The sequence below is a fragment of the Macrosteles quadrilineatus genome, unplaced genomic scaffold (genome assembly GCF_028750875.1).
Source record: "Macrosteles quadrilineatus isolate MER2022 unplaced genomic scaffold, UCM_ALF_1.0 Scaffold_4__1_contigs__length_99947679, whole genome shotgun sequence".
Classification (NCBI taxonomy): Eukaryota; Metazoa; Arthropoda; class Insecta; order Hemiptera; family Cicadellidae; genus Macrosteles; species Macrosteles quadrilineatus.
In genome coordinates, this window is record NW_026542597.1 from 57,821,801 (window position 1) to 57,836,284 (window position 14,484).

Genomic DNA, 14,484 nt, shown 5'->3' on the forward strand with positions numbered 1-14,484 from the left:
CTACGCATAAGCAAATGACGTCACCGGCCTGATTGTCTACACCAATAGCCGTAACAGCTAGCTGCAGTTGAATAATCATCAATTCCCGGGTATTTATGAAATATGGGTATTTTACTTTACCCCGGTAAATTCACCCGCAGTCATAAAAACCCAGGTATTTTACATCTACTATAAGAAAAGAACCGGAACGCATGAAAACTAAAGCGCCGCGACGAAGCGAAACAGAGGGAGAAGATTACAGTTTGTAAACAGATATTTATAGCTCATTAGCTTTATGAGTTTGCATACAACTTAAGTGATAGCTCAGTTCTTATCTCCAGGCTGTAGCCTATGAAACAACTTGGAAAATCTTACAACACAGAGGTTATTGTAAGTCGCCACGGTACAAATAGCTAATTATACATAAGCATACCGAACAGAAAAAAAACATATTATATATTATATCATCTAACAATAGTTTAATAAAACTACTACCCACGGGCTTCACCCCATATGACTTTGACTTAATAAGTAGGTATGAATAAAACTATTGTATTAAGTTAAAGCTGAAATAAACAAAACATAATACAGTAATACAAACAAATAATCACACCTGATTTTAAAAAGGTAATAAATTGAAAGAGTAACAAAAAAAATGGTACAGCTGAGTTCAAACAATAGGTACCGTACTTGAAAATGGTCGGAGACGTTATTCCTCTTAGAAGTCTTCATGGGAGATCCAGGGACAGGAACCAGTGCAGGCATTGTCCTGTATCTGAGAAATTTATTCTTGAAACTCTTGCCCACGTCCTTGGAATGTGCCCATTTAGTAGTCTTCTACGGAATACCCGCCACCATACGATCAGAAAAATCATAGCTGATCATAATTCAGAAAGAAAAGTTACGAGGTCTATGAAGAGGTCACAGCTATAGACGAGGGCTCTGTGAGGCGGAGTGACATCATTGTCATAGACAAGGGGAAAGATTTCGGTCTCATTATAGACCCAACAGTTCGTCATGAGACAAATGAAAATCAGCCACAGGAAGTCCATGAAGAAAAAGGTAAATATTTATAAGAAAACTATCCCCTATTATTCGGAAAAATATAAAATATTTAAATTTTAAGTTATGGACTACTCATCAAGAGGAACAATTCCTCAACAAGTTGAGAAATTTTGGAAGAAATTCAATTTGGAAAATCAAGTGCTATATTTAATATCTTTAACAGCCATAAAATTTTCTAATAATATTATAAGAAACCACCTATATAACAATTATCATAATTAGGTTTTAACAAACAAAATGGAAAGTTCCCTTTAGAAAGGAATTACGACTTTAAAGGACAATTTATGAAATAATGGATAGTTTTGCGCAGTTGACTGGCGTGCTATGCGTGTTAAAGCGTGGCTTGTCGTGTCCGTAGAGGTATTCAAGGTCGTCCACTCAAGTGGACAATGTTGCCAAAGCCAAACAGAGCTGCAGATTCATTGTGGAGGATAAATTGAACATTCTCATTTGTCACTCACTTTCTTTTGACATTTTGTTGTTGTTCTAATTGTAAATAATACATAAGTGGTTTAGGGTCAAGGCGTATTAGGTTATTGCAATTCAATATGCTACCAATCATAATTTTTTCTTTTATCAAGTTAAGAGAGCTGGCTTGGTTTGCAAAAATGCAGCCATCAATATTTTAATATGACCTCCCCGCAGCAAACCTGCAGTGCAGGCTAAGCGAATTTCCATTTACCTGGCTGGATTTCTTCTAAAATATTCCCTGAAAATTGTTAGATTAATTTCCTGTTTAAATAACATTAATTTTAATGAGTACCTAGGTTTGCTGCTACAGAGATGGCATTGAGGGGTGTTTTTTATTGAAATGTTGATAGCTTAGAATGAAATAAACAAAATTGCCAAATTTGATCAAAATATATCCATAAACAAGCAAACTACAACAGTTTATTATTCTCCATAAGAATAACATATGTGAATTTTTAATTTAAAGTTTTTAAAATTATCTCCGTAAACGTTAGGCATACAACAACACTTCAACATTCAAAATTATTTCTTTTTTTAGCTCTACAAAATGGTCTGGAAAGAAATTGTGAAATTTTATGTTTTTAGAGTCAAAATGGGAAAAACTCGTTCGAATAAACGTGTTTACTTGTTTGTACCAAATTTCATCAAAATCGGATCATTTTTGCCCGAGTTATTGCGCTAACGGACACACAAAAATATATATACATGAATTTGAACGGAGGGTGTTTTTGGCCTATGGGGACCTCAAAACAAAAAAGTAAATCGGTCCCAGGTCTAGGTCTTACCATGAGACCCAGCTTATTCCCTATATGCGAAATTCGCTAATAACCAGTCTAATAGCCAGTAACAGTACTGATATTGGCTAATGTGCCAATATCTCCTCGTCCTCAACATTCAATCGACATCCTATATACTCTAAAATAAGCGCTGTACGGGCAAAGTTTTATTTATTTATTTTTTTGTTTTGTATTTTTGTGGAGTACTTCGCCTCAAGAAATCGATGGGAGTTGGTCCCAAGGCTGGGAAAAATCCTGTTTTCGACCTACAACCCTTGAAAGTGCCCATGTTATTGTCAATACTTTAATGTAGCTAGATTTAACAAAACAGCTGGTACCGGTAATTTATTTTCATCATTTGATTTGACTTGTAAACAAAAATAAGTGTGTTGGTTATTTATTTGGGCTAAATATTTGTAAGAATAGTTATTTTAGATTGGTTTATTAGATACTTATTAGTGTTAAATGTTTTCAAGGATAATTTTCAAGATTAAGAATGAAGCGCGGAAGACGTCTAAAGCGAAAATATATACAGAATCTGCAAGTGAGAGAAGCTACAATCGATCGTCAGGAAACAAAATTTAACAACCCAACCAGTTCCAACCAACTCATACATGTCCCAGAACCTTAGCCAAGTCGCGTATTGAAGAATACCCTAGAGAAATAATTTCAGATCTTATGGCTGATCATGATGAAAACGTTTTGAAATCTAATAATTCTCTATTTCCACCCCACGCTGTAAATAAAACATGTTATTGTAATTTCTTCCTTTTGTTTTGATTTTCTGTTTATATTGCGTCACCAGCATGGCAACCCATAAGGCCCATGTTGGTTTTTTTAAATATTTTAAACTAGCAGAGTACCCGTCCTTCGTACGGGATTGGCATATAAGTATAAAATGCTTATTGCAGTTATACTCAAGCTTTGCGTTTGCAATGGGGGAGGACGCGATTTGATAAAATTTGCTTCTTTAAATTTACTGTATATATACATAAAAGCACACTATATGTGTATAGTATTACACATCTACCATAGCCATACTATTCTACCACTTCACCTAAACAATAGAGGAAGTAAATTATTAAAGATTCACAAAATATCACTATTGATTCATGAAATTAAAAACATAAAAGTAACTGTAAACAATCCTACTTTGACAGTTCTCATTGCATACCTATCATAGTTTTTTGTTAGTTCAATTTAGCTGTTTCCATAAATGCAAAAAAATAATAATGCTGCACCCTGTTGGTAAATCTTATAACTTTTAATGCTTTTGCATACCATAGAACCAACTTTTAAGTTGAAACAGCTGACAAAATTATTTAATCCCCTTTAAACATGAATACTCATAAGGTTAACATGGTGAACTACAGAGCCACTGGGGCGGAGCCCGAAAGGATTTTTGAGATAAGAATATGTCTATATGTTAATCGGGAATGTGAGCTATCATCATGCCAATTTTCATCCCAATCCGTCCATTAGTTAATGTGTGATTGAACTTCAAACAAACAAACAAACAAACAAACACACAAACTTTCACATTTATAATATTAGTAAGATTAATTTGTTGTCTTTATTTTTAACCTATTTTAATTTATAAAGGGATTCTGTACATCTACAGGAATATATCTTTCCAACAGTATTCGTAGATTTTCCCTCCCATGCACACAAGCTGAGAAAAAAGGTATTAAAGAAACATGCTTGCCTATTAATATATAGATAGATAACAGAATAAAGCTCAATATAAGATAAACAATTTATTATATACAAAATATATCACAATTAATTACAAAGTAGGCTATATAGGTGATTAGATACAAAGTATGACAGAAGGGAAGTGCTGTGTTCAGGCGATGGCTGGTCCATTATCCAAGTCCACGAGATTGCCGATGTTGGCCATGTTGTCAGGTGGAGGAGGGGGAGACCAACTGTGCCTCTTCTTGACCACATACACCTTCTTGTTGGACAAACATATCACGTAACTGAAGTTCTCATAGGTCACTGCAATAAAAAAATTAACATCAGATTAAATATGTTTCTTTGTGTTCATTATAAGTGATGTTATTAATCTATACTAGAGGTCGGTCCAGTGGTCGAAACTCGACCAAAAATATTTAATGTACAGACTTCTTTATTTTCATTCCACACTTTGAATAGAACATGTGATTGGAGTTTCTTCCATTTGTTTTGATTTTCTGTTTATATTTCGTTGTTATTTCGTCACCAGCATGGCAACTCATAATATCCATGTTAAATTTTTCAAAATTTTAAATTAATTTTTTGTGCTAATTTTTGAGCCTATTTTAATTTATAAAGGGGTTCTACACACCTACAGGTAAATAGCTTTCTAACAGTATGCGTAGATTTTCCCTACGATGCACACGAGCTGAGAAAAAAGGTTTTAAAGAAACATGCTTGCCTATTAATATATAGATAATTAATAAACCATATAAAACAGAGATGTACACTTGGGTGAGTTTATTTAAGCTGAATATGCAGGGTGAGTGTAGAATCAAGGCCCCACTAGAATAACAGGCCATGCTGGAGGATACATGACGTCACACTAGTGGATAGATTCACTGCCATATCCCATATGTTTTAAGTAAATAAGCTGGCTGTTTACTTCTGGCAACTTTAGTACAACTACCCACCACTGTGACGTAGTACAGGGTGTCCACAAAAAAACTGAAACATTTAAAAGGCAAATACTGATACCAAATTAGAGACTATGTTTAATAATTTATATTTGTATTTAAAGCTAAAATTCTCAAGTTTTATTAGAAACTTATTATAACCAACTCAATTTGAGCACCATTAGTGGCCCGGCATAAATCTAAGCGAGATTTGACCCCTTCCCAGGTTTTAATCAGTAGGTCAGGGGATATAAACGGTGACATTTATTGTGACATGTTTTCCTACAGTTGGATGAAATTAAGATGGAGAATGGCCTTGCTATTTTCAACAGGATGGAGCGCCACCACACTATAGTTTGCGTGGGCAAGAAGCGCTAGATACTCGTTTCGACGATCTGTGGATTGACACCTCCTAGGAGTCCAGATATGACTCCTCTGGACTTTTTCCTTTGAAGGCAGTAAAGAATTACACCTATTTGGTGCCGATTCTGAATCTGAATCAACTCCGGCAGAGAATAGTTGCATGTTTTGGTACAAAATCCCTTGAAGTACTGACCAAAACCTGGGAAGAGGTCAAATTTCCCTTAGATTTATGCGGGGCCACTAATGGTGCTAATATCGAGCTATAGTAAGTTTCTAATAAAATTTGAGAATTTTATCTTTTAATACATGTATACAACATTACACATAGTCTCTTATTTGGTATCAGTATTTGCCATTTAAATGTTTCAGTTATTTTGTGAACAACCTGTATTGCGCTGCCCACGCTGCAGCATGGCATTTTTTTCTAGTGGGGCCTTAGTTGAATGGAGTGAGATAACCAGTACTAAGACCAGCTGTTTATTTAGCTACGACTGAGCCCAGTTTCAACCACCAGACAAAGCTAAAATACCCCTGTCGCAGCAAACCTGCAGACTAAGCGAATTTCAACTTGTCTCATACATTTTTACTAAAATATTTCCTAAAATAAGACATATTTATTCCCAATTTAAATAACATTAGATTTAACGAGTGCTTAGGTTTGCTGCTACGGGGAGGGTAAAAAGTGTTTTTAGACCATACGTCAATAGTATAGGATGAAATAAATAAATTTGCCAAATTTGATCAATATACATCCATAAACAAGTAAACTAAAACAGTTTTAATTTTCTCCATAAAAATAACATGGGAAATTTAAATTACACTATTTTTGAATTTTCTTCGTGACCGTTAGGCATACAAGAGCATTTCAATATACTAAATTATTTCTTTTTTTCTACAAAACGGTTTAAAAATAAATTGCAAAAATTTTTGTTTTTAGGGTTAAAAATGAGAAAAACCCATTTTTACCACATAAAACCCCCCATAAACCCCCGTTCCCATGGTCCGATTATGCTCGTTCGCGAACTCGTTCGAATAAACCTAGGTTTACACGTTTCTACCAAATTTAATCAAAATTGGATCATTTTTGCTTGAGTTATCGCGCTAACGGACACACACATATATATATATGAATTTGAACGGATGGTGTTTTTGGCCTCTAGGGACCTCAAAACGAAAAAGTAAATCGGTCCCGGGTCCAGGTCTTACTATGAGTACTCCGGTAATAGCTTAGTCCCTATATGGGAAATTCGCTAAAAACCACTCATTAACATCCAGCCTGTTGATAGGTTTAATGGGTGATAGCATATATTTTTGAGCGAAGCTCTTATACGTCGACTCTTAAGCATTTCGTAATACGCAAACTCCTCCTAGACGGCTGAATCAATCGTTTTCAAATTTTGCATGGTGATAAAGACCATATTGGTGAGTGCCAACATCTACCTATATGGCGTTAAAAAAGTCTCTCAGGAATCCGCCCCACTGGTAGTCAAAGTTTCAATGTAATCCTTATGGAAGCAGTATTTGACACATAAACAAAGACATATGATCAGCTGTTGACTTTTGAATGCAGTAGATAAAGAAATAGCTGATAGCATTATTCCACAGATATTGGAACAGAAACGGTATGGATCATAAATATAATCAAATGACGACACTAGCTTGAGGTCCGTGACGTAGGAAGTGATGAAGTAGTAAAGGTAAGCAGTCTGGAGTGTGGAAACTGTTTATGACGATTAGATTTAGGTATCTGCATTCCTAAAATTCAATGGGAAGGGAGGAAAACGGGTCCGCGACGTAGGAAGTGGTGGAGGAAGTAGTCAAGGCGAGCTGTCTGGAGTGTGGGAACTGTTTATGACGATTATATTAAGGTATCTGCAATCCTAAAATGTTATTGGAAGGGAAGGAAACATGTCCCCAACGTAGGAAGTGGTGAAGGAAGAGGAGTAAAGGCGAGCTGTTCAGGGTATGGGATCTGTTTATGACCATTAGATTAAGATATTTGCAATCCTATGATGCTATGGAAAGGGAGGGAAACAGGTCCGTGACGTAGGAAGTGGTGAAGGAAGTAGTAAAGGCAAACTGTTTGTGACAATTAGATTAAGGTATCTACAATCTTAAAAAGTTAAAATGCTATGGGAAGGGAGGGAAACAGGTCCGGGGCGTAGGAAGAAGTGGTGAATGAAGTAGTCAATGCGAGCTGTCCGGAGTGTGGGAACTGTTTATGACGATTAGATTAAGGTAACTGCAATCCTAAAATGCTATGGGAAGGGAGGGAAACAGGTCCGTGACGTAGGAAGTAGTAAATGCGAGCAGTCCGGAGTGTAGGAACTGTTACGATGGATAGGAATGACGATTAGATTAAGGGATCTGCAATCCTAAAATGCTATGGGAAGGGAGGGAAACAGGTCCGAGACGTAGGAAGCGGTGAAGAAAGTAGTAAGGCTAGCAGTGCTGAGTGTGGGAACTGTCTTGGCAATTAAATTAATTTATCTGCAATCCTAAAATGCTCAGGTCCACGACGTAGGGGGTGGTGAAGGAAGTAGTAAGGTGAGCAGTTTTGAGTGTGGGAATGGATTAATGTATCTGCAATGCTAAAATGCTATGTGAAGAAACTGTAGACTGTAGGTTAAAATGATTACCAAGCATGAATCCATACATATTTCGATACATGTAATCGTTTACAATATAAATTTACAACTGAGTTGACAACAGCTGATTTTTACTCCATAGCGGCTAAAAACGATTTTTACTCCCTAAAGAGTAAAAATGCTACATTAGACCCGCAACGCATGCATTAAAAACGATTGTTTTTATTGCAGTATGACAAAAACGATATAATATGAACCCTTGATCACTCCGCTCAATTTTGTGGATGCCTCTGCAAATGCCACCTAGTTTATCATCCTTACAATAAGACAGCACAGTTGAGATTACGTTAAAGTGTTAATTACCTAATATTTTATCATGTTCTGTTAAGTTTTTTAAGTGACTCTTTTTGATCCGAGGTTTTACGATCGAGGCGTGCCGAAGTTGAAAAATGAGCGAGGGTTAAAAGCTCACTTTTTGCCCGTGTGGTAAACTATATTTTTCGTCATATTGCATCATTAATTAACAAACAAAGCAAGAAAACAAAAATCATTTTTATGTAAAGATAACCACTCAAAACGACTTCCAGTACAATATACCATCGATATGTCAAGCAATCGAAAAGAATAGGCTAAAACCTTACCTAACAAATCAATCGATGAATAAGTTCGATCGATACGATTTCCACAATCAAAATTTACAACTGTTTACAAACAGCTGATTTTTACTCCCTAGAGACTAAACATGATTTTTACTCCCTAGAGAGTAAAAATGCTAATTCAGACCCGCAACGCATGTATTAAAAACGGCTATTTTTGCTGCATTATGACGAATCTGTACATTACTTATGTTATGTACTACCCACATTCTTATGTTCTGAAACAACATGTAGTAGTAGCCTATGCTGACTACGGTAGCAGTAGCTTGCAGTACTAGACTTTCTATTGTTCTGTTCTTTACGTGATTAATTGCTGTACGTACAGTGTTGTGTAATTTTTGTTTTGCTTGAGTAAGAGTGATTTTAAACGTTAGGTACCGTTTTATTACTGAACCAAGGTTAGTGACTTAACATATCACGATTGTGCAATACTACCTATTATTTGTATTTAGATTATGTAAAATGCAAATAAATTATCACATTAACATCCATTTTATACAGTATTAGTTGTTTTATGGGTATGTAATATATGTTTATGCCATGTTGGATTAACCGTGGTTTTCAGTTATCCGTGGTCCCCCCCCTTCATTACCCTGGATAATTTTGTATGGTCGCCATTTCATTGGAAAGTATTTAAGTATTATTAAAGTAGGGTATTGAGCTTATACAACATCCGGTTAGTCTGGCCGTTTTGTAGTCCGGTCCTGAGGTGGCCGAACTAGAGGGAGCCTACTGTAGTTTTTGGGGACGTCGGTTTAACCGGAAAAAACGTTATCCGGACTGGCCTTGATCCCGAGGAGTCGGGATAAGAGGGAGTCTACTGTAATTGAAATTTTTATATTAAATACAAGAAAAAACACAAGAGCGTAGGTTACATTGTGGTTATAGTGTTTTTTTCAAAAGGGATAGAGTTTACGTCACAACATTTTTGACCCGACTCAAAGTAAAAAGTCAGGTCCGTAGACAAGTTTGTTATTAAAAAAATCTTAGAAATTATCCACGGATAGACTTCAGAAAACACCATTATTCTAACGTAGGTATTAGCCATTTTGGTATTACACAGAAGTGGGCAAAACTATAGACATCCCAAGAACAAAACAACATCCGCAGAAACAAAAAGATCACGTGGTTCGCGCCGGTATGTGTGGCGTTCCCTTCAAACCTGCGCGGCTCGAAATGGCCCAGGGTTCTTTTGTTTCTGGGATGTCTATAGAGCTTTCATCTTGGTATACTTTTCGTGAGTACTGATCTAGCTAATTGGTTTGACTAAAAAAAATAAATCTTGAAACTGTTCAGTCTCATTTGATGATGTTTTCAGTTAAATAAGTTGTTGTTTTATAATAACCTGAGATTTTCTTGTACCCTTCTTCATCTGGTTGAATGTTGTCTGCAAGGGAGATAAGGCCAGTCACCACGTCTGCGACATGTTCGTTGTTTTCCAATTCACCTCCCGACTACAAAAAAAATACATTACAATAATAAAACATAACTAAGATTTTCTGTTACAATCTGCTGATATTTGAGTTGTAAAAATAGATTTGCCAAGCTGTTTTAAGAACTTATATAAAACAAGGTCAAAAAGCACCTTTCTACAAGTTAAATGTGTTTAACTGTTATGAAAGAACTATCTATAAATTTCCATTATTGCATAGACAATATAAGATCACATCCACAAAAAATAAGGAACACAATAGGTGATAAGCTACAAGCAGGGCTTAAGGATTCTGAACACTCTCAAGTTTCTGGATACACCACGTGATATAAGAATTTAAATGTTACAGTAGCATTTTTATAAAACGCAAGACAACAAATTCCTGTGCCATATGTTAAGGAACACTGTTTAATCAAACTAGGCACAAGGCCTGAGGTTTCATAAATCTTACAAAACAATCGAAGTACCTTTATCTAATCTGGCTGGTGCAGGCCAAAGCCACAAAGCAGTTCATCCAAATTTGTTGAATTATTGTGCATCCCATTAAGTTGTTTGATTGAGAGACCTTACAAATCCAAGCACTTGATAAATACCTGTAATCTGCCAATCAGCTCTTCCTCAAGAGGATGCACCTCTTACCAAGACTTGTCCTTACCTCAGAGTCAAAGAGCAGCTGATCAGCTGTTTCCTCTGACCTACCGTATATCCTACAAAGTGGTGCACCCTTTTAGAAACCCATAGGCTACACGTTGCAGATGTTTTCTAAACCGACTGTTTCTGATTCTCAGTTCTACTGTTTATCTAATTCTTTACCTATCCAGCCTCAAATGTCCGTCACAAACAGCTTTGAAGGCATGTGAAGAGTGAAGTTACTTACTCTTAGAAGGAGCACTACATCGTCTTCGGCGTGTTTCAATGGCCCATGACACAATGGAGGTGCACGCGTACTTATGTGAGATGCCACAGAAAAGTTGTGGACCAAACAGTGTTGAAGCCGAAGCAATAGCAGTTTTGTTACCGTCAATGCCTTAGTATCCAGGCACTAAACAAAGTGTACGATCATTTCTCCTACCCAATTCCAACAACAAAGCTAACACACAAGCTTAGAGTTTTATAAATTTGTACAAGTTAAGACCTTTCTAAGTTGCTTGACTGTCAGTATACGTACTAATTATTTTGTCTCTGATCTTACTAAGATTTTCTGGAGTGCAAACCAAAATAGCGGTTACCTCCGGTTAGAATACTGTTGCGTGTGCTCCCATAGAAGGCTGAAGCCAGTCCCTTCCAGTTTCCATAGCACACCTGCACCAGTACCCCTAGTCTTATCTTAGAACCATCAGTAGGCCTATAGCATTCTTCATCACTTGCGGTGATGCACCCAACCATTCTTCCCTAGTTGGAATATATACAAATGGCTTGCCAAAGGAGTAGGCCTACCTTTTTTTGAACACGGCATGTTGAACACTTCATTATGTACCACCTAAACCATTTTAGAATTACCCCCGATAATGCCTGAAGTTAGACTGCCTTTTCACAAGGTCTCAGCCACTATAGTCGTAAAATTACATTGAAACTATCGGGTTGCTGCTACCCACCTTGGTGGCAGCAACCCGGTCGCAAAAGAATTGCATTACATGTCGGTGGCCGCCACTATGCACACTCGGGGATGCGCCGCACAGCTTGTTTTGTTGTTTGACTGCCTTTCATGTACATGCGTCTGCCACAGATGTCCACTTGTGAAGCTGAACACAAACCTGTGATACTCTCTTGATTCGCAGCTGTTTGTTTTGAGTTACAAAGTTATAGCTTTACTTTAAGCTTGGTTTACTTTTATTGCTTGTTACCGGTATGGATGAATAGGCTGTTCCAAAATCCAATACATTTTTTGATAATAGGGAAAGTTCTTTTAGCAGCAGGTAGGCCTACTGAATTTATTGGCAAAAACCAAATAAGAAAGGAAAAAAGCAAGAGACGCTCGATTCAATCTTGACAAAAGTATCATATTACATGAAAGATACTTTTTGAGAAGATCGCAGCCACTACATGTGAAGGCTGGCTGAAGGGACAAGGGCTGTGACTTAGTAACTATGGATTGGTAGTTAGCAGGTCAAATGAACAGTCAAGAGCTGCTCCGGACAGCTATTTATGACCCTTGTAAAATAAGACCAACAAGTCAGTCTGCAATCCCGCTAAACCTTTAACCGCAGCAGCAGATTTCATCGTAGGCCACCATACAAGCGAACTATATGTCATGGTAGGTTGGACTACCGATGTGTACCACCAGTACAGGAGTCTAGGCTGCAGCCCCCATGTTCCGTCCACCAGTCGCCTGCATGCCATGAGGGACTGCTTACCTCTACCTCGGTCAATGTCTTTTTGAAGATGCGGTCAACCAATAACTATCCGCCTAATATAACTCCAAGATACCTCATTCTGCAGCGTAATTTCCGTGCCTTGATCCCTTAGTTGGCCAATCCCTTCCAGTCTCCTCAATTTTGTGAATTAAAACACTTGTTTTTAAAATGTTTTAAAATTTTTTTTTAAAGCTTTATAATTTATTTCTGGGTTTATAGTGTAGCTTTTATTGTGCTTTTTTGTGTTACGGTACTGATAAAGTTGGTAGATTAGTTTTTGCAGTTGGTCTGACATACAGTTTATGAGTGTAGGCCTAAGTTGATAAAATTGTTGAAACTTACCGCAATAACCGCTCCATCTTCATTTAAAACCAAGTAACCAATTTGATCCTGTATTCTTTCAAGGGACATCATGATCAAAAGGAGACTTGGACCTTACTCTGCAAAAATATATTAACCATTTTAACTTATCAATTGATTAACATACAGTACACCCATAATATAAATAGCCTCATCAAACTTAGGCTATTGTGTAGCAATGCACACCTTGAAGATGTTTATTAGTATGCCAAGCTCAGGTTGGCTGTAGGGTACTACGGTTTCGGTGAGTTTAATTTAGTGTGAACAGAGCACCAGGCCTGTCACTTTGAAAACCACTTTTTTGGGTTCAGGGGGTCTCAAAATGGCTAACAACACACTATACTATATATATAGTGTGTACACTCTAATCCACTCAAAACTCAAACTCGAAAATTTTGACGAAAACAATAGGCCTACTTTCTCCATAGCCTACCGGTACCGGTACCTACTATGTAAAGGGGGAGAAAGTAAAAAGTGAAGATAGCGACCGGTTCATATGCTTTGAGAGAAGCTTTATGTTCTGTAAACTGGCCCGAGAGAGAAAGCGTAATGTTGAAAAAATTATGATTTTAATTGTAGAAACAGCGTAAAAAGGAGAAATGTCCATTGTACTGGGACTGTAGAGTATTTTTTTGGGAGAATTTTAAAATACTTAATCGCTGTTTTCTCGAATTTACATTTGAGTCATTCTGCCCTTTTGCTCTGGTTGTCTTCATAATGATTGAAGGATGAGTATTTTGTCTGAAAATGTACAAGGAAGGACAAGACCAAGTAGGTTTAAAATACTTTTACTTAAGTTTACTTAGGCCTACCAGTAACTGTACTTTTTGGCTGCACTTAACGTCCTACACACATTCGAATTAAAATATCGATCGATATATCAATTGTTCGATAAGCTATATCGTTTGGTTAATTAGGTAAGGTTAACCAAACCTAACTAACCAAACGATATATCGAATGAAACAATCGAACAATCAATAGTTTCATTCGAATGAGTGTAGGACGTAAAGTGCAGCCTACTTTTTTTAACATTCTGACTATCCTGAGCATTGGGCTGATTGTATGTAACTAAGTAGGCATAGCCAAATTTGGGCAGGCTTAAGTGTTGGCTAAACCTAAACTTAGTCTAACTTTTATTTGGACTTTCACAACAAACCCAAAAACTTAACTTAGGGTAAGTTAGGCCTAAGTCAAATTATAAACTAAGTGCATAAACGGTAATACATTTTACTAATAAAGTTAATTCTGGGATTCCACTAAGCAATCCAAAAACTTAGCTAAAAGGAAAAGTATGCCTAGGCCTATAATAACTTATACAGTTAAAGGGTAATTTGTCTCAGGCTTAATAAGGAGAGGCTAATTTAGCAATACCTGAAGATATAACCTACTTTCAATATGAAACACAATATGAAAATTGATAATTATTCGACCTTTTTATTAATAGGTTCAGTTTTAAAATGTGTTTACTGCCCGCTCAATTAACTTACCGAAATACTTAGATTAATAAATTAGAGATGACTTCTCTAAACAAACCTAACCTCTGTTCCTGCCTGTCACTTTCCATCCATTCCAATCCAATTCAACTCAATCCAGTTCCAATGTCAGTGTCAGTCAGTCAGTCTTGCCTCCACTCCAGTCTCGCTTCAGTCCAATCCATCCAATCCTCCGATCCAATCTATCCAATGATAAATTCAGCTGATTCACCATTCACTAAAAAAGGAGTAATCCAGTAATCAATTTAGTACCTGCAATAGCGTTAAGAGAGCAGCACTGACCATACCGCTACACTTGGCGCTCCTGTCAGTGA

The 14,484-nt window shown here is 36.8% G+C and overlaps 1 protein-coding gene across 1 annotated transcript; it reads right to left on the minus strand.

Annotated features, from left to right (window-relative positions):
• Positions 1–4,068: 4,068 nt before the first annotated feature.
• Positions 4,069–14,240, minus strand: LOC128993419 (ragulator complex protein LAMTOR4-like). The gene is made up of 4 exons (XM_054417309.1): positions 14,165–14,240; positions 12,660–12,757; positions 9,877–9,985; positions 4,069–4,292 (listed from the first exon to the last, which is right to left on the minus strand). The coding sequence occupies exons 2-4, from the start codon at positions 12,729–12,731 to the stop codon at positions 4,138–4,140; spliced, it is 336 nt and encodes a 111-aa protein (XP_054273284.1). The 5' UTR covers positions 12,732–12,757; positions 14,165–14,240; the 3' UTR covers positions 4,069–4,137.
• Positions 14,241–14,484: the final 244 nt, after the last annotated feature.

Bases quoted from the DNA above. Each gene is read 5' to 3' on its own strand.
- LOC128993419 (XM_054417309.1), bottom strand. From the start codon at position 12,731: ATGATGTCCCTTGAAAGAATACAGGATCAAATTGGTTACTTGGTTTTA. The intron at 9,986-12,659 runs GTAAGTTTCAAC...TTTTTTTTGTAG, and splicing joins AAGATGGAGCGGTTATTGCG to TCGGGAGGTGAATTGGAAAA. The intron at 4,293-9,876 runs GTTATTATAAAA...TTTTTATTGCAG, and splicing joins AGGGTACAAGAAAATCTCAG to TGACCTATGAGAACTTCAGT.